This window comes from Equus asinus, chromosome 5 (assembly GCF_041296235.1).
Source record: "Equus asinus isolate D_3611 breed Donkey chromosome 5, EquAss-T2T_v2, whole genome shotgun sequence".
Taxonomy (NCBI): Eukaryota; Metazoa; Chordata; class Mammalia; order Perissodactyla; family Equidae; genus Equus; species Equus asinus.
In genome coordinates, this window is record NC_091794.1 from 83,935,329 (window position 1) to 83,958,255 (window position 22,927).

Genomic DNA, 22,927 nt, shown 5'->3' on the forward strand with positions numbered 1-22,927 from the left:
CCCTGTACACATACTCCCTACCCAATCTTCTTGTCCACTCCTATGACTTTGATTCCATGAGGGGATGACTGCCTCATCTATAGCTCCCCTGAGCTCCACATTCTATATAACCGCCTACCTGCTAGACACCTCTGCCCAGCATCTACAGAAACCTCAATCTCAACGCAACCAAAACTGAACTCAGTATCTTCCCCTGCACCAGCACTGCCACCACATCACCACAAATAACTTTCTATACTCCCTATATTAGTCAGTCATGACACCCACCCACACAGAAACCCAAGCCAGAAACCTGCAAGACATCCTAGGTTCTTCCCTCTGCCCTCATACACTACATTCAATTAGCCATCAAACACCTGGATTTTACCCCTTAACATTTCTTAATTTGCCTCTTTGCTACGTTACTACTTCCACAACCTTTCTTTAAACTTGAATCACTCCCTGCCTAAATTACTGTAACAGCTCCTAACTAGTCTGTCACTAGTCTTGCCGTCACCAATCCTCCTTCACACTGCTGCCAGGGGGGAAACAGCTCTAAAATGTAAACCTACTCATAGTATTCTCTGCCTAAATCCTTAAATGGCTCCCAAAAGCCTGTAGAATAAAGTTCAAACACTAGACAGTACGACATACAAAGCCAGTCAACATTTTAGTCCTGCCCACTTTTCCTACTTCATTTCTCCTTCTCTCACATCCTACTCTCCAACCTTACTAATACCCCATATTCCCTCTCCGCAAGCTCTCTCATCCCCTTACTTCTGTTCATGCTGCCCAGAATGCCCCTTACCTGAACTTTTTGCCCGAATCCCTTGGGTGACAGCTCAGTCATTTCCTCTTGGCTGCTTTCCTTGACCCTTTCTCACCCTGGCTGTAGTGGGTAGTCACTCCTCTTCACTACCACAGCACCAGCATTTATCTATATGATAGCATAACCTACAATGGATGGTAACTGTCAGTTTACCAATGTTGCCCCCATTAAAATGGAAGCTCACAGAGATGCAAGGACAACATCTTTGTTTCCTCAGTATTTCGCCTACTGCCTGGCGCAAAGTAAACATTTAATTTATTAAGTGGTTATTAATTAAATGAATGAATGAGTCCTCCATCAAGCCCCCTGACACCCTGGAAGATTAGCAGTTCAAGACATGTATAACCCAAGATTTTAGAGCAGATTTAAGAAGACTTCTTATGCAATTCTTAGCAGGTATTCCTGGAAGCATACAATGAAGGTTGTCCAGAGAATGAGTAGAACAGGTGTTGTGGGGCACTCAGCATTGATAATTTAAATGAGAAGTAAAGACCTAGAAATACAACCTTGAGTCAAAGGTTCAAACGCACAGCCCTATCTAACAAGTTCAGAATGGAGTAAAATCTTTAAAAGAAGATTTTAATACAAGAAGAAAGAAGACTTGTTTTGGAAAAGCCATGAGTGGTAGTTAATTTTTTTTCAAGGCAAAGTCTTCCAGAAAAGAGTCAGCAATGTTAGTATCTAAACTTAAGTCCCCATACCTGCCCAAAATGTCTCTCAAATATACCCCTCTCCTCTTTAACAGGCATCCCTTAATCTAACCTCATGACTCAATTACAACCGCGGCCTCCTAGAGAATGAATCTCCACTCTCATCCATCATTTACACAGCCACTACATTAATCCTGCCCATTGTATAAAACTCAGGTTCCTCATACTGACATTCAGGACCTTCTCTCCCTCTACCCGTAATCTTAATATCATTCTTTCAATGCTTTTAAGTAGCCCACGCATCACCCCACTACCACGTTCCTCAATGTAGTATTTGCAGTATACAAAGTGAGCTTCTTCATTGTTGTTGACTAAAAGACACAGCCAAAAAAAAAAAATCCCTTCCTACATCTCAATCCAACATGCTCCAGCGAGTTGAAAACCATCTAAACTCCAAAAGACACTTCAAGCAAGCTCATTCTTTTCATTTACACAAGGGAATTGTGTTTGTCTTTCTGAACAAAAATCACGATAGAAATTTGCTATGGTAAGAGGGAATCCAGCAGTACAGCTGGCAATGCCCTTGCCCAAAAGAAAGACGCTGACTGACCAATTAATTAACTTGTCCTAGGCAATGACCCAATTCATCCCTGATAACTGCCACATCCCTGATGACTGACACATGGTCGTGCAGAAGAAAGCAATTTTGAACACAGAAAGAAAATAAATGCTTGTGCCCAATGAGAGCAGACTTAGACTATAACACAAATTTATGGAGCCACAGCAAGCTGTGGGTATCAGATCCAGGCTGGCCAAAAAGGGCCCATCCTTGAGAGCTACATTCTCTCCAGATGAGCACATCTATCTATTGGTTGGCCTGCCTCTCTACCCTCCCCCTATACACACACACACACACACCACACTAAAGAAGGCATCACGTCTAAAGCTCTATATGCTTTCCTGTATTTTTTACAATTTTCTACATTAAATACATATTACTTTTATAATATGAAAATAAAACTGTTTTAAAACATGACTTGAAAGTGCTGAGATGATCGTCCCTTCTCTTGAGAGGAATTCCCTGCCAATCAACCACATATCAAAGAAGTATAAATGGGGCTGGCCAAGTGGTTAAGTTCACGCGTTCCGCTGCAGACGGCCCAGTGTTTCATTGGTTCGAATCCTGGGCATGGACATGGCACTGCTCATCAAACCACGCTGAGGCAGTGTCCCACATGCCACAACTAGAAGGACCCACAACGAAGAATATACAACTATGTACAGGGGGGCTTTGGGGAGAAAAAGGAAAAAAAAATAAAATCTTTAAAAAAAAAAAAAAAGAACTATAAAAAGTCCATACACTTTAAGAGGAGAAAACCTCATTAGGGAAACCATTCTAACAGACATGGGGCAATGCAAGAATAATACAAAACAGTATATAGTTAAGAGACTAATTGTGAGGTAGACATTATAAGAGATCAGAGAAGGGAGAGATCAATGTCTGATAGAATAACAGGGGAAAGCTGCATGGAGGACACAGGTCTGATACTTAGCTTTAATAAGAAAAAAAGAGATACGATTTGGATAATCAAAGAGAAAAAGGAGAGGGCATCCCACGAAGAGAGAACCTACAGGAACAGAGGCAGGTATGAGGACCCAAGGAGAAGGATTACTGAGACCTGCCCAAATGGAGCAGGAGCTGTAGTGGACGGTAACAGTGGATATAGTCAAGTATGCAGAGCAAGTCAAATTAGGGAAGGCTCTGAAAGCTGGAGACAAAGAATCAGAGATTTATTGTAATTTATTCCAGGAATTGAGAAGTTCTGAAAGGAAAAATATATTATTAAAAGTAACAAAAGTTGGAATAAATATTCTCAGATACTACAAGCCAAGCCAACCGGTTCCTCCAGGCCAGGAAATTAGCAAATGTCCCTGTTAGAAGCAAGACAACAGAGGCTTAAACTCCAATCAAAACTATGAAGAGCAAAAGCAGGAGATTTAGCATACCGTACAACCTAGTCACAACACGGCTCAACAAATAATTACCAGAAGCTGAAAGGGCCAACTTTATTTACTAAAAGGAAGGCCTGGGGGTTTTCAAGACTATTGAGAAAACACTACAAACTCATTTGGCAACCCATAATTGTCTACTTGTGACATTTGATCTTGGGATATTTCTGTTCCCAGATGTGCACTCTGCAGTATTCTTTCTACCATGATCTCTAAAACCTGAAATTGGCACTGAAAAGTACCAGGACAATAAGGCCTCAGCTGATGTACTTCTCTGGCACGTATTATGTCATTTGCCAAGCAAGCCCAAGACGAAAGCAGTAGCTCCCACAAGCATTGTTAGCACATGCACACATTTTATGATTTCAACAGCATGAACGTGGCCAAAGTTTGTGATTTCCCAGCAGACAGACTTGACTCACTTTCTGAATTAACAGTGTCCACGTCCAGAAGTAGCAATTACTCTATTGTTCTGTCTAGAAGCTATCCATTCCAATTCAAGGGCTGTGTTCTAAAAAGGAACTTAAAAACTGAGTCTACATTTAACCAAGAGGTTACTTCAAAGTGTCATTTAGGTAAACAATACCAAATCCTCAGCCTATATTTTCCAACCAATGTGTTAACAAAACTTTATCACTTTGCACCACATTGCTTTTGTACAAAAATTTCAAAGTGATTTATACAACATGAAACCTCTCCCATAATAAGAGGAAAAGGAATTCTCCACAGTTCAGAGATCTGGAAATGTAGGCCACATAAGATGTGTGACTGCAGTTCAGAGGCTAGAAACTATTAATAACAATGATACTAACAAACGTGATATGGACAATTAAAGCATTTTCACAATCATCTCACTTAACCCAAGTCATTGCTCTGATTTTAAAACTTCCTTCTGTGATACAATGTGAAATCTACATCTAGACATCTGGATTCTGCCTCTTGGACAATAATTTAAGTCTCTATGCCTAAATTTACCCATGTGTAGAACACCTTACTTATAGGATATTATAAAGATCAAATAAGATAATGAATATAAAACTGCTTTGTAAAATACAAAGTATTCATATACATGAAGGCTTTTCTAAGCATTAATGGCCTAATACATGCCAATAACTCATTTACGTTCTCACGAATCCCAAGGAGTTAGTATTATCATCCCCTTTTTTAACAAATGAGAAACCCAGATTAGAGGATAAGCAACTTTTCCAAGGTCACACAGCAGAAGTTAAGTGGCAGAACTAGGACTGGAGCACAAGACTGAAGAAATTCAAAGCCTAGTCTCTTTCTACTATATCGTGCTGCTTGGCTAGTTTTGTATGTTAAATAACATGCAGACCCTTCACTCTTAACTCTCTGTGCAGTAAGTTATGTAAGTCCTTTTCTATGATATAATAAACAAAAACCAGTCCTAACTAGCTTCTTATAATCCACAGCACCTAGTGAGAACTCTGAAGTATTTAAGTACCAGATAGTCCGTGTTACCAATGTTGAAATGTGAATGTTCTCTTTTATTCCTAGTCGAGCCTAGTATGTAAAGACTCTTTAGTCTTTAGGGCTTTGTGAAAGCAGAAAGTCTAATTCTGCCTGAACCAACTTACGTATCACCCTTTCTGCTTAACCAACCACCAGGAACCCAGATTGTGTTTGTTTTTAAACCTCCTCTCTAAAACCTAAAGCTACGCCCATATGTGGAAGGCTTCTTCAGTAGAGTTTGTCTCTTTCCTAGAAGAATCAGATCCTGGTTCTCCTACTTTTCTCACTGCTCTTTCTTAGTCTCCTTTGGTGTTCATAAGGACCTCAATCTACAGAAAGGAAAACTTTGTGACTTGCCCATATCATCATCTGGATGAAATATTCCTCAAAACGATGCATCTCTCTTCTTTGTTTCCATGTTTACCAAGCAAACATCTGATTACTGGCTTCATAAGCACTTTGGCACAAGGAAAAGGGTGCCCCAGACAGCAGTGTAAGTATTCCAATCACCAGACAGGTATGTCCTCTATTGCGAATTAATCAAATTAGCATAGTAATTGTTGCTTTTTTTAAACTTTCAATAACTGACTCCCCCATTGCCCATGGAATACAGCCATGAAAGAATCTTTACAAGCTGGACTCTGGGTCCTTTATAGTATCATCTGCTCCCACAAAACTCTAGCCCTTTTATCACACCCAGCTACTCCAGTGCCTCAAATCCCTTCATTCACTTTCATACCTTCGCAGGTGCTATTTATTCCCTCTGTCTTCTCCACTCCCCACCCTCCTCCATCTAACTAAATCCCATGCATCCCTAAAGGGCCACTCCAGTGTCAGCTCCTTTGTCAAACCTCCCAATGAACCCCAAGTGGAGATACTCATCCCTTCTCTTGCTTCCACAGTACTTTATACGTACCTCTGCTCTAACACTTATCGCAATCATAATTACTTGTGTGCATATATCTTTCCCTTGCTAGATGTGACTAACCAAGGGCAGGAACCAGATCTCATTCATAGTTCTGACATCTTCAGTGCCTAACACTGGGTTACCTCTAACAGACAGTTAATAATTGTTTGTTGGAGGACTGGAAGACTGAAGAACACAGCCTGGCTCTGTTGGTCATTGCCCACTCTGAAATGGTAGGATCCAGAGTTATTATCTAATACCTCCTGTTTGTCGGCTAGTCAGGCTCTTAAACAGCCTTTGGGATATTTAGGAAATGAGAGAGAGTGTTTATGTCCATGCTGAATCATCTAATCCTGCCAAAAGCATGCTCACTTACCAACACAGGGAAATGGTTGCCAGGCGCAATTCTGGAAAATCCATGCTTGACAACCATTCCTAATACAGCTGCAACACAAACTGCTCTACTCCCTTCACACTGCAAATGCATCACTCTCCTCACCTTCGCCCCTTCCAGGGGCAGTTTACACAGCTGAAAACTTTAAGCTCTCCTTCTAAATACAAAAATCATATTTCACGTGTAGAATGAGGCGACTACAAATTAACAGCAGCAAAGAGAGAGATCCAAGTGATTTGGCTGCAAACCACCGAGAGTCTAGAACCCCATCATCATCAATTCCTATTTCCCCAAGTGTCTCCAAAACTAACCCCACAAACTACCTCCCTTGGTCACTCTATTGATTCCAGCTTAGGCAAACAGTTATCCTATTAAGGCAGTAAAGGGATTTCTAAGTCTGGAAAATGCAGGAATTCCATATAGCAAAGTAACAAAGGCTGGGATGCTAATCCCCCCTGACTTCCCAGTGAGAATGATGGGGGGGGGGTGTGGAGAAATTCCTCTGCACCTATCTTAAAGCAGACTGCATCACAACCTCACACAGCTCAAGTTAATTTACTTTGGCTAACCATTTTTGGCTCATTCCTCCCCTGAAGAAAGAGACTGTGTCTGGGAAGGATCAAATTCCTATACACCTGATCAAAATCCTTCAGAGGAAAGCCAAACTGAGTGAGACAGCTAAAAGGACTGAACACACGAGGCCTCTCCGGGAACAAGCCCTACTTCCCCCTTCCTTCCCAGTTTCATTTGCTAGGGATCCAACTTCCTTTCAGCTGGAGGCCACCAGCAATATGAGTCAGTGAGGTACTGAGATTTCTTCACCTATCTTTGTTTTAATTCTGCTGCTTTTTAAAGCTGTCACAGCCCAAGACAGGCCCAGAGCATCGTCCCTCTGAAGAGTAGTGTTGCTCAAAAGCCTGCCAAGGAAACTTAATGGAATCATTCACTTAGCAGCGTTTTTCCCAGTGAAATTCAGCAGCACAATCTAACTTCTTTGTGCTCTGAAATGAACCACATTTTTTAAAAGAAAGACCATGGGGGGTTGACAGAAAACTTGCTGCAGGCATGAAAACCTGGGCAGCCCACAGGAGCTGATGCAGAAGGGAACAAGCAGAACTCCTAAGCAGGTCCCTTTTGGCATTTCATTTCTCTCTCCTTTTTCTGCTGCATTCCCAAGGAGAGCGCTAACGCCACAAGGAAAAAAAAAGGAGCGCTTTACAGCTTCTTCATTAGTTTCCCTTCACTGGGTAGGTGTCGTAAACAACTATGCTGGACTTAGTCATAAGGGCTGAAGTTTCCTCTCCTTCAGATGAAAAGAAACTAAAGGCCCAGTCACAAGGGCCCCAGCTGAATAAAACAGGAGAAAGTGCTGCCTATGGAGTTTCTGGGAAAATCTCCATGTCTGCGGAAAGCACAACTGCCACACAAAGCAAAATCCCAGAACTGGATGTTAAAGATCAAAGCAGGGCCTGCGAAGGCCACGCATCCCTGGCTGCCACGGAAGGGGCACCGCCAGCGGTGAGGGAACCGCAGCGCACGGACCCTCCGGCCTGTCAAAACTTTCTCTGCATCCGCCCGAGCTTTGGACGAGCCATTAACTTCAGAACTGCTTAACAAGAAGCCTCCGGGGGCTGAAACCCGAGCTCCAAGACAAATCCTGGGTTTTGAGGGGGGAAAAGCAATAGACCCCCAGCCTCAGGCAGGCTCAAAGCCCAAAGCGGGGTGAGGGTGGGAGGGGGCCTCTCGGCCCCAATGGCACACTCAGTGACCCGGCAGATGCCCCACCTCTGCCCCCCGACCCCAAAGAAACCAAGGTGCTTCACAACCTCGGCTGCCACGCGACTGATCGGGGACGGAGGGAGACAAAAGGGGGCGAGGGACCCCGCGCGGGCACGCCGGCGTCCAGAGCTCCCCCGGGGAGGTCGGCGCAGGGAGCGGCACGGGCGGCTGCGCTGTCGCCCAGCTCCTCCTCCCGCAGCAACTCCCCACGGCGGGCGGTCTCCGGAGGCAGCTCCCGGTCTCGCCTCCTTCCAGCTGGGCCCGATAATAAGGCCAACAACGTAACGAGTGATAGGAAAGCGCCGTGTGCTGTAGGAGAGGCTTCCCGAGGCTTGTCTCAACTCCAAATACACCGGCCCCCAGAAAGTGGCTCCGAGGGGAGCCCCAGCCGCGGTGGGCGCGCCCCGCCGGCCGCCCCACCTGCAGCGGGCCGCGCCGCCGGACTCGAGGCCAAGACCCCGGCCCGGGCCCCGCCGCGCCGCCGCCGTACCTTTGTAGCGCTCCAGCACATCCTCGTACGCCTGCACGAACTCCTTCTCCTGGCTGCGGTTGGCCGGCTGCTGCCCCGGCACGTAGCCGGCCATGGCCGCCCGCGCCGCGCTCTCGCCGGGCCCCGGCGGGCGCCGGTTCCAGGCCCGCGCGCTGAGGCGGCGGCGGCGGCCGCCCCAGCCTCGGCCCTTTGTGCGGCTCCGGGCGGCGGCGGCGCCCTCGCTCTCGGCTCTCGGCTCTCCGCCCGCCTCGCCCGGCCCCGCGGTCGCGCTCCGCTCCTCAGCCCGCTCGCGGCCGGCCGCTCGCGCTCCGCCGGTCCCGGCTCGCGTTTCCGCCTCCCCACCCCTCGCTCCGCTCCTCCCTCAGCCCGCCCCGGCGCGGCGGCGGCGGCGGCTCCTCCTGTCAGGCCCGCTCCCCGCCCCTCTCCCCGCCGCCTCCGCGGCCCGGCGCGGCCTCGGCTCCCGGGCTGCGGCCCGCTGGGCACGGGCTGCCCCCGCGCGTCCCCCGGGGCTGCGGCCCACCGCCGGGCCGGGGCTGGGGGCCGAGCCGGCGGGCGGGAGGCCAGGCCGCGCGGGCGTTGCACCTAGGCGGGCGGCCCCACGCGCCTCAGGAGGACCGGCCGCAGCGGCGGGGAGACCCCGGGGCCGCCTCCACAGGGTGGGCGCGCGGCCGGCCCCATTCAGCGCCGAGCTGCCCCGGAGCTGGGACAAAGGAGGGAGCCCCCTGGCTGGAGACAGACCGAGCCGGGCCTTTGCGGCTGCTGAAGGACCTGGAGAATCTGAGGGGAGGGAGGGAGCGAAAGACCTAGACGGATCCCCGCGCGGGCAGGGTCGGAATGAGGACCGGGCGAGACCCAGACAGGGCTGCGGCGTGAGGCCACAAAGAAGCCCGGGAACAAAGGGTTTTCCAGAAACTGAACTCGAAATGAGAGGGCAGACCAAGCACCATGAAGTAAACCAGGCCAGGGCTGAGGAGCCAAAGGCTGAGAAATGACAACTGAGGGAGGAACGCAAACAGGATTCTGACTGCACCGGGGGCGGACAAGAGGAGAGAGAGGACATAAATCTATAGGGGAAAGACCCAACGGGCTTATTGCACTGTGACAGCCATGTGGACAGAGAGGTAGATCAAAGGGGGGAAATGTGGGAAGCTGAGACTAACCAGGACTGTTATGGAACAAAGAAAAAAGATTCTGGAGCCTAACTGGTCAGGGAAGAAAAAGGGAAGCCAATTATTCTCTGTCATCGGGGGAAAGCAAAGTGAAGAAGGAAAACTGGTAAATGTGGGTTGGGATTTATTTGGGACCATTTTGAGAAGGGAGTTCGCAGCATCATCTGTTCCTCCATTCAGTTGTGTATCCTTCAATCCCAATATTCACAGATGGAGCTGGGGCCAAGAGCAGTGAATGAGGAACTCTGGGACCTGCAGGGGATCTTTTGGCCCACATCTACCCCCATCCAGCCATTATCCTCCCCAGCCTCATCAAGTCTGTTAACTTGATTTTTCAGGGGGTGGAGAGGTGGTTGTGGGTAAAAAGTTAGGCTTGCTGATCTCACAATAACGGCACATTAGCAAGTAAAAGAATTCATGCGAGGGTGAGCAGCCAGAATTGGGACTTGGGCTTCCATTTCAGTTCCCATTCTCAAGATTTTCAAAGAGGAGCTTCTTACCCCGGGGGCAGGAGGGCAAGGCCTGCATCTTTGTACGCTGTGAGTAGTGCCAAGTATTTGGTCAATGCTCAGCACATTAATAACAGGAATAAGAAATGACGCTTTTCACTAATAGGTGCACACTGCTTGTTTCCACATCACAACATGATTGGAAATTGGGTGAGCAAGTCATTAATCACGCCCTCTTCCACCAAGTTTTGCTGACCTGCCCAAGTTCTAGGCATGGAGATTATACAGGAAAGGGCCAAAAAGAGGACAGGGAGGGTCCTTGGACAAATGCTCATTTCCTTCCAGTTTAATCCTTTGTGCTTAAAAAAAGCTAGTTCACAGTTTGGTGTCAGCTGCTAATGAGCTCCATTTAAGAAAAGGAGGAGAATAAGCTTGAGGTTTATTCTTTGTAAAATAAATAAAAAGCTTTTAGTAGAAAATGAAGGATGAAGGAATCCGGGATTGATGGCGTAAGTACATTTTTCGTAAACAGTGGAGAATATAGAAATGCTAACTCTGGGGATCTTGACTGTATCAGTGCTGAGTCATCTCCATTTCCTATATTATTGTATACCAGTAGGGCTAAGAAGGCCCAGACACAAATACACTTACACACACCTCCACCCCCAGCCCCAAACAGACATCATTACATTTTCATTACAGTAAATAGAAAAGTCCCTTCATCCCCTCCTGGGGCTGCTACATGTGCCACTTTGTGAGTAGGTTCCTCAAGAACTGTGACTGAGGCTTGCCAAAGGTGAGGAAAGACAGAGGCAAGAAGGGAAAGAAAGTCTGTTCTGGGAATCAGGCTTTGATGAAGGCCTGGGGAGTTTAGGGGGAGAGGGCAAGGGGTTGAGATTCCTATTAAGAAACATGGTAATCTAGGAAGAAAGTTCTGGTTTGGGTTATGGCTAGAGGGCTTCTCAGACTCAAGTAGCTTTCTTGACGAGATTTGCATTTAAATGCTCCCAAGAGATTTTGAAGTAATGCATTCTTCTAATGAATGGAAAGGGGGAAGTCCACATGTTTGGCTGATGTTCCTGTTTTATACAGAGCAAATTTTACAAGGATAGAGGAACAAAGCGGCTGCTGGGGGGATGGGAAGAAGGAAGCCTATGAAGACAATGTTTTCGGTTTTTTCCAAGCAACAGTCTAAATTTATAGCCAGACCACACAATCAGGACAGCTCTGAGGCTTTCTCCTTTTGGTCTATGATTTTCCTTTGCTCCTGACGGTGAGACTGCTGTTGCATTTCTAAGGAGATGCAATGGGGGAAGCAGAGAAGGCAAGATGTGCTCCGAAGGGCATCTAGTGGGGGGAAAGGGTAATACAAGTAAATAAAGCCCTATTTTTTCTCAGTGTCCTCCCCCACTTAAGCCTCATCAAGTGCCCCTCTCCCTAAGGCCTAGCCACTCTCAACTTCTTTCAACTCCTCAAACCTGCTCTCTTGCCTCAGGGCCTTCCCACCTGCTTTTCTCCCAGGCTGTACCCCTCCATTGCTCTCTTCTTTTGGCCTGGCTCACTCCTACTCACTCCTCTGCTTAAACTCCCGCAGGGAAGCCAGCCTTGATCCCCCGGACTAGTAGGTCCTCCTGCACCCTCTACTGCCCTTTGGTAATATCCATCACACTTGAAGTTATCAGTTGAGTGTCTTTCATCCTTACTAAATCATTAGCTCCCTGAGGGCTGGGGCTGTTGTCTGTCTTGTTCACCACAGGATCCTTAGCATCTAGCAAATGACGTGGCACACACAGGGCACTCATTAAATATTTGTTTAAAAAATTGATTAAATGCATGAATGAGTGAGCCAGATGATCCTAAACTATTCAGCTGCCTGTGGCTTTTGACTAGCTAGAGGCTAGGGTTTTTAAGAAGAGAGAATGCTTGTCTCTCACAGCATCCTTTATCTATGCCTGGAATTTAAAGTCCTTCATATTTTGACTTCTACCTTCTTTTACAAGCTGATCTCCCATGAGATCCTTGTGTGAAGCATCTTCCCCTATAATCAAACTCTGAGCCTTTGCCTGGAATGTCCTCCACCCACCAGCTCCACCTACTGAAATCCTATCCATCTTGAAAGCTCACCCAAAACGACTTGAAATTATTTTTAATCAACCCAGGTAAAAAAGGCTCGTCTCAAAATCCCCACAGCATTTTCTTTCCCCCATTCCTAGGGCAACCACACATATTGTGGGTGTCTGCTCGTTGCCTCCTGCACCTCCTGGTTCATAAATTCTTTGAGGCAGAGGTATCTATTTCATCTTTCTTCATCATAGGGTCTAACACAATGCTTTGCATCTAGTAGATGTTCAATAAATATTTGCTGAAGGCATGGATGCCTCACTAAAGACATATGGGGGTGGGAGACGTGGGCTGGATCTGTGATTCAAAACAATTGAGAATCCAATTCAGTGTCTATTCAGTGCCAAGGGCTGAGGGCAATTCATGTGCAGAGAGGAAAGAGGGAAATGAAAAATTATTTCTCCCTTTGTTAGTGCTCCTCCTCCAACCTCTAGAAGGTTTACTCTCAGCATTTCTTCAGCCTGGCTCATGCTGCATTATTTCACATGTGTTAATTGATGCTTTCTATATAAATTCTTTGCTAGTAGGGTGTGTGTGTGTGTGTGTTCTCTCTGTTCCTCCTTCCAAGGGTTGGCTGTCTCCTGTGCCTTTTACGTTTCCCCGTAGCAGCCAGAGCCAGACACTGAAGGAGCTGTCTCAAGTCCTATCCTTTGGCCAGCTCTTGGAAGAAAATCGCCTCAGGAGACCTGCCCCCAGGCCCAGACCACCAGCCTTTCAGACCTGATCCCAGCCAAAGTTCCCTTTTTGCCCAACCCCTGCAAACACTAAGCTTTGCCTCAATTTCCCAAACCCACTTGGGGTAGGAAGAATTTGCCCACTATCATGCTGCCCTCTTCTGTTCAGAAAGTGCAACACCACTAATTTAAGAGGCCTGGATAGTGCCAGCCACCCAGGAAGACAAGATCCCTGCCACCCAGCAGCCCGGCACCCCGTCACCATAGCAACCCTCAAAATGGTTACTCAGCCATCTGGGTTACCATAGCAACTGGCCAAGTCTCTCCACCTCAGCCTCTTCCTAGGCCTTCTCCCCTGGCTTGTCAGAGCCAATGCCAAAGAATCTCCAGTCCTTACTGGGGGAAATGAGCAGAGGCTGGACCCCTGATAGGCAGCTGTCCCAAGGGGGCGTGGAATGCCTCACCCGCCTGGGCTTCCTGAAGCACAGTGGAGATAATGGGTGTTAAGGCACGCCGTGAACCTTGAAGTGCTGCGCAGATGTTAGCTATTATTAAACCACTGTTCCTTGTAATAGGGAAGGCTGTGGGTTGCCCTAGGCAGAGCTAGTACCATTCCCAGCTTGGCCGCTTACTGGGAGACCTTGAGTGAGTTACTGAACTCTCTGGGTTTCTGTTTCCTCTACTGTAGCACATCTGCCTCCTAAAGTTGTTGAGAGGATTAGGTCAAATAAAGCATGTAAGATGCTAAGTGCCAAGCCTGGCATTCAGAACATCGGCTGCTCTGCTATCTCCCAGCCTCTCTGTGAATATAACCATTTTATTTTCTCTCTGGAAGGAATCAGGCTAATGTGAGCCTCGCTCAACCACGCCCAGTCTCCCTTTCCTGCTATGGGGTAGAAGAGAGTCTCATCTTGTGTGGGGCCTCTGAGGTTGCTATCAAATAGGGCTGCAGGCAGTCTGCGTTCTTTGGGGAATTGGGAGGTTCCCCAAACTAGGTGGAAGCTCCTATAGTTCTAAACTATAAAGCTCCTCTCCACTTGAAACATCTCCCCATCCAAGACTATCTCAGGATAGAAAAATCTAAAGGGGCAGTGACAGGTAGCCTGGAAACTTGGCACAAATCCCAGATAGGCCCTAGAGAGTGGTGGCTGCTGCTCTCAGTTGAGATCAGAGTCATATGGAACAGTTCACCAGCATCAGGGCAGGCCTGGGGCGCAGATTCTCCCTCTCACAAGAACAGAATTCCTTCCCTCTCTGATTTTAAAGGCTTCAATCCTAATGCATCTCAACTTCAGTCTCTCAAGACTGAATCCTCAAAATCCATTTTCAGGGCACTTTCCTCAATTACACCGGCAGAGTCCTGATTCAAACCCAGGGTCACGAGTTTGAAGTGTTTCAGGCAAAACAGACACCATCCTCAGAAATCAAGTTTCCAGACACAGAACCAGATACGCGTGCTCTGAGAGTAGGGCATGAACCTCAAGCTGAAAAGACCAGAGGACCAGATAAACAACACTGGAACGGACATACTACCTTCAGGGCCCTGGCATTGAGAGCCAGAATCCCTCATGATGTTGCTGGGAAATGGGTCAAGTGGGACTGGCTCCAGTCTTCAGATATGACTACTGAGCAGACAAACCGATATACAAGTATTTACTACTGGGGGATAGGTGGTATAATATAATAGTTAAAAAGCATGAGAAGTAAAAGTACATAGTTTGGGGCCGGCACTGTGGCCGAGTGGTTAAGTTCATGCGCTCCACTTCAGCGGCCCAGGGTTTCGCTGGTTCGGATCATGGGCGCAAACATGACACTGCTCGTCAGGACATGCTAAGGCGGTGACCCACATAGAAGAACTAGAAGGACCCACAACTAGAATATACAACTATGTACTGGAGGGCTTTGGGGAGAAGAAGAAGAAAAAAATTAATTAATTAAAAATAAAAGATTGGCAACAGATGTTAGCTCAGGTGCCAATAAAAAAAAAAGTACATGGTTACCGGAACTTCTGTCTATGTAACCGGGGAGGTGTGACTAAATGGGGTGTGTGAATAAAATAAGATTGGCCATGAATTGATAATTCTTGAATCTGAGTGATGGGGGCTCATTATACAATTCTCACTGCTTTAGTGTATGTTTGGAATGTTCTGAGAATGCAGGGGCTTTGCAGTTGGGCTGACCTGAACCACAGCAATGAACAACTCCAAAGGGCATATTGCACAGGTTGTGTTGCAGGGGACACTGTGCACATTTGGCAATGCTGAATCCCAGCTCCACCATCTGCTTACTCTATGACCTCAGACAAGTTCCTTAACTTTTCTCTTCTGTAAAAGAGGGAGAAGAGCAACTACTTCCCAGGGTTTGTGAGGATTAAATGCCTGGCACACATCTAGGACTCAATACACAGTAGCATTTCCAGCTATTATTTACTAGGGGATCCTAGCTGGTATGAGCTCTCAGGAGCTTCTGGACTGAATCCAGAGTTCAACTCTCCAAACCAGCCTCCAGATTCTTTAATTCCTAACTCCCACCAGCTGTTCTCTCTTCGTTTCCCTTCTTCCTTTCTACTGAGGCCAAAGAAAGGAGAGCAACAGGGACATGTCGTCTCTCTTCAAGTTGTCCAGGCAAATTCCTATTTCTTTTCCAAGTCCCAATCAAATGCCATCAACACTCTAAGCTAGGAGTTGGGCAGGAGTAGGAGGAAGCCCTTCCCTCTCAGAACTTCCTCGAAACCCTCTTTGGGCTTGCAGAGTAGGCAGCTCATGCTACATTCTAGCTGCCTTCACGGGCAGGAGCTGGGTTCTGAAGCACAGTCTGAGCCTAGCACAAAGCAGTCCTAGGAATATTTGTTAAATGAGCAAGCGCATGATCAATGAATGAGCAAAGGGATGAAACAATGCATTCATGAATTCATGAACAAGTGTATGAGTGAATGAATGATACTAGTGAAAATAGCTAACATGAACCAAGAGCTGGCTGCATAGCAGGCACTGGGCCAAGCACCTCACTCCCACAATCTCATTTAATCCACCCTGCCGGACTCTGCACTGGCACTCCTGCTCCCCCATTTTAACCATGAGAAAGTGAGGCTCAGTGAGGTTAGTAACTTCCCCAGGTCACCAACTAGCAAGTGATGGAACAGGGACTCCAACTGAGTCCCAAAGCTATGCCCTTGAGTGAATGAATGGAAGAGTGAGCAAATGAAGAAATAAGAAGGAATGAGGAGGGAAGGGCATACCCAGAGATACACCCACTGAGGCTACAGGCAGAATCCTCCCCCTGACCACAAGGCTTTTGTAGAGATGGGGCACAGCTGAGGACAGGAACTCCAGTCCATAATCACTCTTCAAGTTATAGGGGCTCCTAGACCTTTTCTGCAGCAGCATCCTAAGTCCAGGTGGAGATTCCAGCCAGGAGCACCAGTTCTGCTCCCGCAGGAGAGCCAAGGCAGAGCCAGGAAGCCAGCCAGCTTCTACCTGACAGGTGGCAACAGGCAGACCCAGGGCCAAATCACAGCTGGTCCTAACTGCAGCAACTGGCCAGGCTCTGGAGAGCACTTTGGTGAGGATGGGCAATTAATACTCACACCCAGAGATGTTCACAGACCCTTCCCCAGGGGGAGGACTGCCGAAATAAAAGACAACTGCAGCCCCACATCCTGCTTCACTGTCAGCTCCTCTGGTGGCATCTAATCTCTAATCTCAGAGGACTGAGAAATGACAGCATTCCACAGCCCCCAAATTAACCAGTCCTTCCTCCGCATTCCTAACCTCAGTCCTTGGCTGCTCCAAAACAGAAAGGCATGAGTCAGACTGCCATTCCAAACCTGTCTCTGTGTCACCTGGGAAGTCACTAGAAAAGCATGATGGGAAACCAATGGCATAAAGACAGCACTTTGCAGTGCAGCAACCACCTTCCCTCACCAGCTGGGGTCCCACAGGGACCCTGAGCCTCAGAGAAAGGACAGCTTGTCTGTCTTTTCTGCTGCCTGCACAGAATTCTGCCCACGTGGTCATTTTCCATCCCTGCAGCTAATGTGACCCAGATTTACGTTCAAAGAGCTGGGTTGGGCTGTGGTGTGTAGCTACAATTCATTCTGCCCCACTTTCAGAGGACTCTCTCCTGCTGCTGAAACCAAGCTCCAGAACAGGGCCAGGGACTCCGAGGATACTGCCGGGAAGAAGTAGAAAAGCTGGGCAGGAGGAGCAGCCTCCTTGGGTGCAAAGCTCGAAGAGCCTCAGGGCAAGGAAGGTGGCTGGCTCAGGAGTAAGGGTTCCCAACGGAATTGTTCTCAGGGCCCCATTTCCCACCCTTGCATCCTCTTCTTCCCACCATGGCTTGGCCAGAAAAAACCACTTCCATCTGCTCTCTGACAAAGCCCTAGAGAGAACCATAGAAAGGGACAGGACTGAGAGGCCTGGGGCCGCTTCCCTGCTCACCTGAGAAACTGCTGCCTTCCTGGACTTCCACTGTCTCCCCCAGTTGCCAAGGGAAGTTACAAGGAATGACAGGATAAGGCAGTAATGAGCATGTGAGGCTGTGTCTGTCTAGCACCTTCTGATTCTCATTCAATGATCATCCGAAGCAGACGTCATCATCTCCCTTTTACAGATAAGGAAACTGAGGCTCTAGGAAATGAAGTCATTCACCCAATTTTCTGACTCCAGATCCAGTTGTCTCCACAGTGCCTAGCACATAGCCGGGGTGAAATTCATTTATTTATTGAATGAACAAACGAACAAGCAGAGAGGTGCCCTCTCAGAGCTTCCATCCTAGAGGGGCACATGGGCACAGAGCAGCAGGCTCCTTACTCTGACCAGGCATGTGTTCAGGACTGTCTCCCCAAGGGTGAGACACCAAGCCCTTGAGTGACTGCAGGGGCTGAGCTTAGGCTCCAAAAGCCGGAGCAAACACCAGCATCCAAGCTGCATTTCACAGTCCTCACTGAGCTTCTAGATACTAGAGCCCACGCTCTCAGACTGAGATCCTGGGGCAACACCAGGAAGGGGAAGACAGAACTCCAGACTACAGCGAACTCCAGATCTGGTGAGAACAATGAACTTTAATAGCAGGCCAACCGAAACAAGGGATGACTAGAGATACAATTGCTGTCTGACTGGAGAGATCAGGGAAGGCTTCCTGGGGGAGGCCACATTGGAGCAGATGCTGGGGATGATGATTTCACCAGCACCTGTGGAGGGACTCCCAAGAAAGAATCCTGTAGATGCTTCCAACTGGTTAACTAGGAAGCCAGTCCTTAGCCCTGAGTCACTGCTCTCCCCTCTTTCACAACACACACAGGAATGTAATTATTTTTTCCCTTCTGTCCTCCATGAAGAAGGGACCACATCTTCAGCCATCTTTGAATATCAATGCCAAGAACAGGGAGGGGCCTGAATACATGATATTAGAGGGCTGAATACCTGATTGATAGGTGGATGGTGAATCCTTCACCCAGTGCAGCCCCTAACCCAAACATGATCCCTTCTTCTAGACCCATCACTGCCATCTGCATGAAACATCATAATAACGACGCAACTCTACAAGGACAAAAGATGGAAATGGCGCCCCCTAGAGTCAAGCAGGGTACGACCAATGACACTGTCCTGCGACCCGTTCTTCCCCTACTCCCTACAAGCCCCAAAGGATACAGCCTTCTTTCCTCTCCCCTTTTTTACTCTGTGGGGTTGTGCTCCTTGTTAGAGTAACCCCTCCCACTCCCCCCTTCCTTGTTGCTGCCCGCCAATGAGTGTTCACTAACAGCAGAGAGTCAGAGGAGAAGAGGCAGGTCCCTAGATCTTTGTCTCTGCCTTTCTTATAGGCCAGGATCTTGAGGCCTCTCCCAGAAGTGACTAGAAGGTCTCTCAGGTTGAGTCTGGAGACCAAGTCAGCTATTTGGATGGTCACCTGCAGAAGATTCAGGCTGGCCTGGTTACAGGTCTTGCCTAAGGAAATGGAAATAACAATGTACCTAGAGTTAGAAAATCTGGGTCTACCAGTCCTGTGTGACTATAAGCAAGTCCCTTAAACCCTCTGGGCCTCAGATCCTAACACGTGTCCTACCTAACACAGTTATTATGAAATCTCTATGTAAACTATAACACTGATCAACAGAAACAAGGCATTCTTGCTAATGACTATTGTTCCATTTCAGTGTGGCTGGGTTTAAGGAGCTGAGAATAGGGCTGGCAAAGAAGAGAGAGAAACTGAAGGGAAAGAAGGAGGGTGGGAAGCATCAGGTTACAGCATGCGTGGAGCCCCTAGAACCTGTTTTGACTTTGTAGACTGAGATTGGCAGGTTTCTTGGCCCTGACATGCCTTTGCACTCTGACACACCGATCAGCAGGGGTCCCCCACCAGGCCTCTCCAGCACAGGCGAGGCCCTGAGACCAGAGCAGGACACCGAATGGGGCCAGGGCAGGGGGAGGTCCCTGCATTTGGTGAGACTGATTCAGACAGCCCCCCACTTGGCTTCATAACCCAGGCCCATGGGGAGGAGAAAACTGCACAGGCCACGGCTGGCTTCCAGTGTAAGACTGACTTCATTTCCTCCCCGAATGAAAGTTCTAACTTCAGAGAGCTTCTGAGCACCCAGGGGCTCCCAGACATGCCCCACCTGCACCTCACAGGAAAGAATCCCTGCAGAAGTCAGGCTGCCTTTTTCATTACTCTGGTCGAGCGCCCACAACACTCTAAAATCACGAGAAGATTTCAGCCAGGCCCTGAAGTAGCAGTCCTGCCTCTCCTCGGCTGCCTCTCTTCTCTCCTGCGAACAAAACCCGCCCAACTGCAGCGCACAAGTTATTTTTAACCATGGCAGTCTCCCCATTTGCAGCCTCACTGGCCCAGCCCCCTCCTCGAGACAGTCATTCGGCAATGTCAGGATGTAAAGATCAGCGTGGATGCGGAAACGGCACAGCACCCGCCATCCCTCTGCTCGTTTGACCCGGCAGCATCCTCAGGGGCTTTGCCTGGGGATTAAGCCCCCTCAAGTTCACTCCACTTCTGTTCTAGACTCGGGATGTTAAACAGCAGACAAACCATCCCATGGGGCTCCTCGGAGAAGACTGGAAGAGGAAATCACCACAAAGGAATCTATAAGTTTGCATGCATGATGGAGGACGGGGCCAACGGGTTATACGGAAGGGAGAAGGAAGCCTCTACTCTGCTGCCTTCAGGAGAATGAGGGGTTTGTGAGTCCAGAGGCCCCTCAGTCACAGCCCCTCAAGGCTGGGGACAAGTAAAGCCCTTCCTGCATCCTACGGACAACTCTGAAACTCTATTAACTGGCTGACGCCAAAGGCCCAAAGGTCTTGAGAAGGACTGAAGAGTCCTTCCTCCAAGGGCTCCCTATGGCCCAGCAGAGGGCGTGCAGACTCTCCAGCCTGTCTTCGAGGTCCCCTCCCTTGCAGCACACTCTCTAAACTCTTTTCCTGACTCCTTGAGCCCACATAACCCTCTCCCTGTCTAGCTTTCCATTACAGCCCACTGCCTGTTTCTGGATCCCAATCTGTCACATTTTCTCCTTTAAACACTCCTTGCATTCATTCAGTCATTCCGTCCTGGTTGATCTCCAACATGCACAAGGCCCTGTGCAAGTAGCTGGGGGTAAAAACATAAACAAGACATGGTCCAAATTGCTCACAGTCCTGAGGGAGTGACGGGCACCCTGCAGGATAACTGCTACACTGTACGAGGGAACACAGAGGAGAGAAAAGCCTGAATACGGGAGCGGAGGAGGGAGATTTCGATTACCAACCAGGGCATCAGGGACAGAGGAGGCGGCACTTAAAAGAGGAGGAGGGGTTCCCGACACCTCGCAGAGAAGGATCTTAAAGCATAGAGGTCTGATCTTGCAAGATGCACCCTCTAGGGGTCAAGGTACAGTTCAATGTGGCAGGGGGCTTGTGGGTAGAGGAGACAGAAGGTGAAGCTGAAGAGGTAAGTTGGGGCCTGATTTTGATGGGGCTTTATGCTATAGCCTTTATTCCACAGACAATGAAGAGCCAAAGAAGGTTAAAAGCAGCTGAGGAATAGGATCAGGTTTGCATTTTAGAACAAAATACTGTGTTAGTCACGAGGAGGAAGGAGGGCAAGCCTGGAAGGAGGAGAACTATTAGACTGTGGTTGGAAGGTCCAGGTGAGAGATGATAAGCGGAGGGTGGCAGGGCGCATTATTCGAGAGATACGAAAGAGGCAGCAGGAAGGCCATGGTGATGGATTGAAAGACGATGATGTCACCGAATTAGCTATAGGCACTGCTCTGTCTATTTTTCTATCTGCACTCTGGCATTAACGCCTGCCGAGATGCTGAGCACAACCCACGGAGGCAGCTCTGGATGCCTTCGGAGGAAGCAGCAGAGAGCACTTCCCAAAGCTCCCTTTTACTGAGCCAAAAACCGTGCTAAGAGCTTAACATACATTATCTCATCTAAGCCTCACGGCAGCCCTCCCAGGAAGCTTCCTTAAGATGAGGAAAGTGACGCTCAGAAAGGCTAAGAGACCTGCCCAGAGTCATAGAGCTGGTGAGTGGCAGGGCCTCACCTCTCTGACTCCAAGGAGGCAGCCCCCAGCCCCCTTTCACACTGCAGAAAGGGTCAATATGTGCCACACTTTTGAAGACAATGTGAGTGAAATTGCCCTCTCCAAGGACTTTATTCCAAGGAAATAACTCAACACAAGTCAAATGTTATTATTCATAAAGATGTTCGGTGCTGCATTGTCTATTACGGCAAGAAAATGAAAAACAAGGATTTTAAAAATCATGAAATATTACACAGCCTTTAAAAATGGTAACTATAAGGCCAGCCTCGGGCTAGTGGTTAAGTTTGGCGCGCTCCACTTCAACAGCCTGGGTTGGGTTCCCAGTATGGACCTACACGACTTGTCTGTCAGTGGCCATGCTGTGGCAGCAGCTCACATACAAAAACAGGAAGATTGGCAGTGGATGTTAGCTCAGGGCAAATCTTCCTCAGCAAAAACAAAACAAAACAAAACAAAAAATGGTAACTATAAAGCTTAAGATGTAACATGGAAAATCTTTTTGATATGAGAGTAAGTGAAGAAAGTTAGATCCAGAATGGTATATAAGCCATGAAGGCTAGTGCATGGAAAATATAACTGCATGGGAACAAAGGCAGGGCAGAGGATGCAAAAATGAAAATGGGTCTCATTAGCTTACAGGGATTGAGGGGGCAGATAGTCCTCGTTCAAATTTTTCTTTAATGTTATTTCATCCTCTTTCCAATAGCAATCATAACAAAGTTGATTCCGGGGGCTTGTGAGAGGGCCCTGAGAAGGACCCCTCCACTCCCCACCAGCCAGCGCACACAGGCCCCTTCTTCCCTCTCACCCATGGGACCCAGCTCATTCGGGGCCTCTTACCAGCAACTCTGACCACAGCTCGCTCTGCAGGGTCCAGCACTGAATCCTGGCTTTTCCGCTTTTTCTGCTCGTGCAGTGGCAGGTTCCAGGGTAAGGTGTCCCCTGGGGGACAGGGAGACAGGCTCCCTGACCGCTCACTCCTGTAGGACCGCTCGCTCCGACATGACCGCTCGCTCCGACATGACCGCTCACTGAGCGTTTCTTCATCTGAGGAAGACATCGCTCAGGCAGGGGCTGCAGCAGGAGGGCCTGGGGGCCCAGGGAGAAGTGATCTGCAGGAGAGAGAGAGGGGTGCGTGTGAGCAGATCCAAGGGGTCGCAGAAGGAACACTGGGACTTGGAAGGCAAAGGTTCTAGTCCTGGTTTGTCACTGACTTGATCTCTTTACCTCTCTGAACCTTAATTTCTTCCTCTGGAAAATGGAATGATGATAATATATGGCAAAACTAATTCACAGGGTTTTGGGGAAATCACATGAGGTAATATGTGTGAAGAGGTATATAAATCTTTTTTTTTTTTTTAAGGAAGATTAGCCCTGAGCTAACATCTGCTGCCAATCCTCCTCTTTTTGCTGAGGAAGACTGGCCCTGAGCTAACATCCGTGCCCATCTTCCTCTACT

The 22,927-nt window shown here is 48.2% G+C and overlaps 1 protein-coding gene across 12 annotated transcripts in view; it reads right to left on the minus strand.

The window, feature by feature from the left end:
* Positions 1–22,927, minus strand: part of MACF1 (microtubule actin crosslinking factor 1) — a 321,924-nt gene that overhangs the window by 296,048 nt on the left and 2,949 nt on the right. For 10 of the 12 annotated variants that reach the window (XM_070510277.1, XM_070510292.1, XM_070510291.1 and 7 more), the window contains exon 2: positions 22,309–22,580. In XM_070510277.1, the coding sequence (XP_070366378.1) occupies positions 22,309–22,528 (220 nt within the window). In that variant the 5' untranslated portion in view covers positions 22,529–22,580. Of the gene's footprint in view, positions 1–8,511; positions 8,871–22,308; positions 22,581–22,927 lie in introns of those variants that run through there. The other 2 variants (XM_070510288.1, XM_070510283.1) reach the window with 2 other exon arrangements.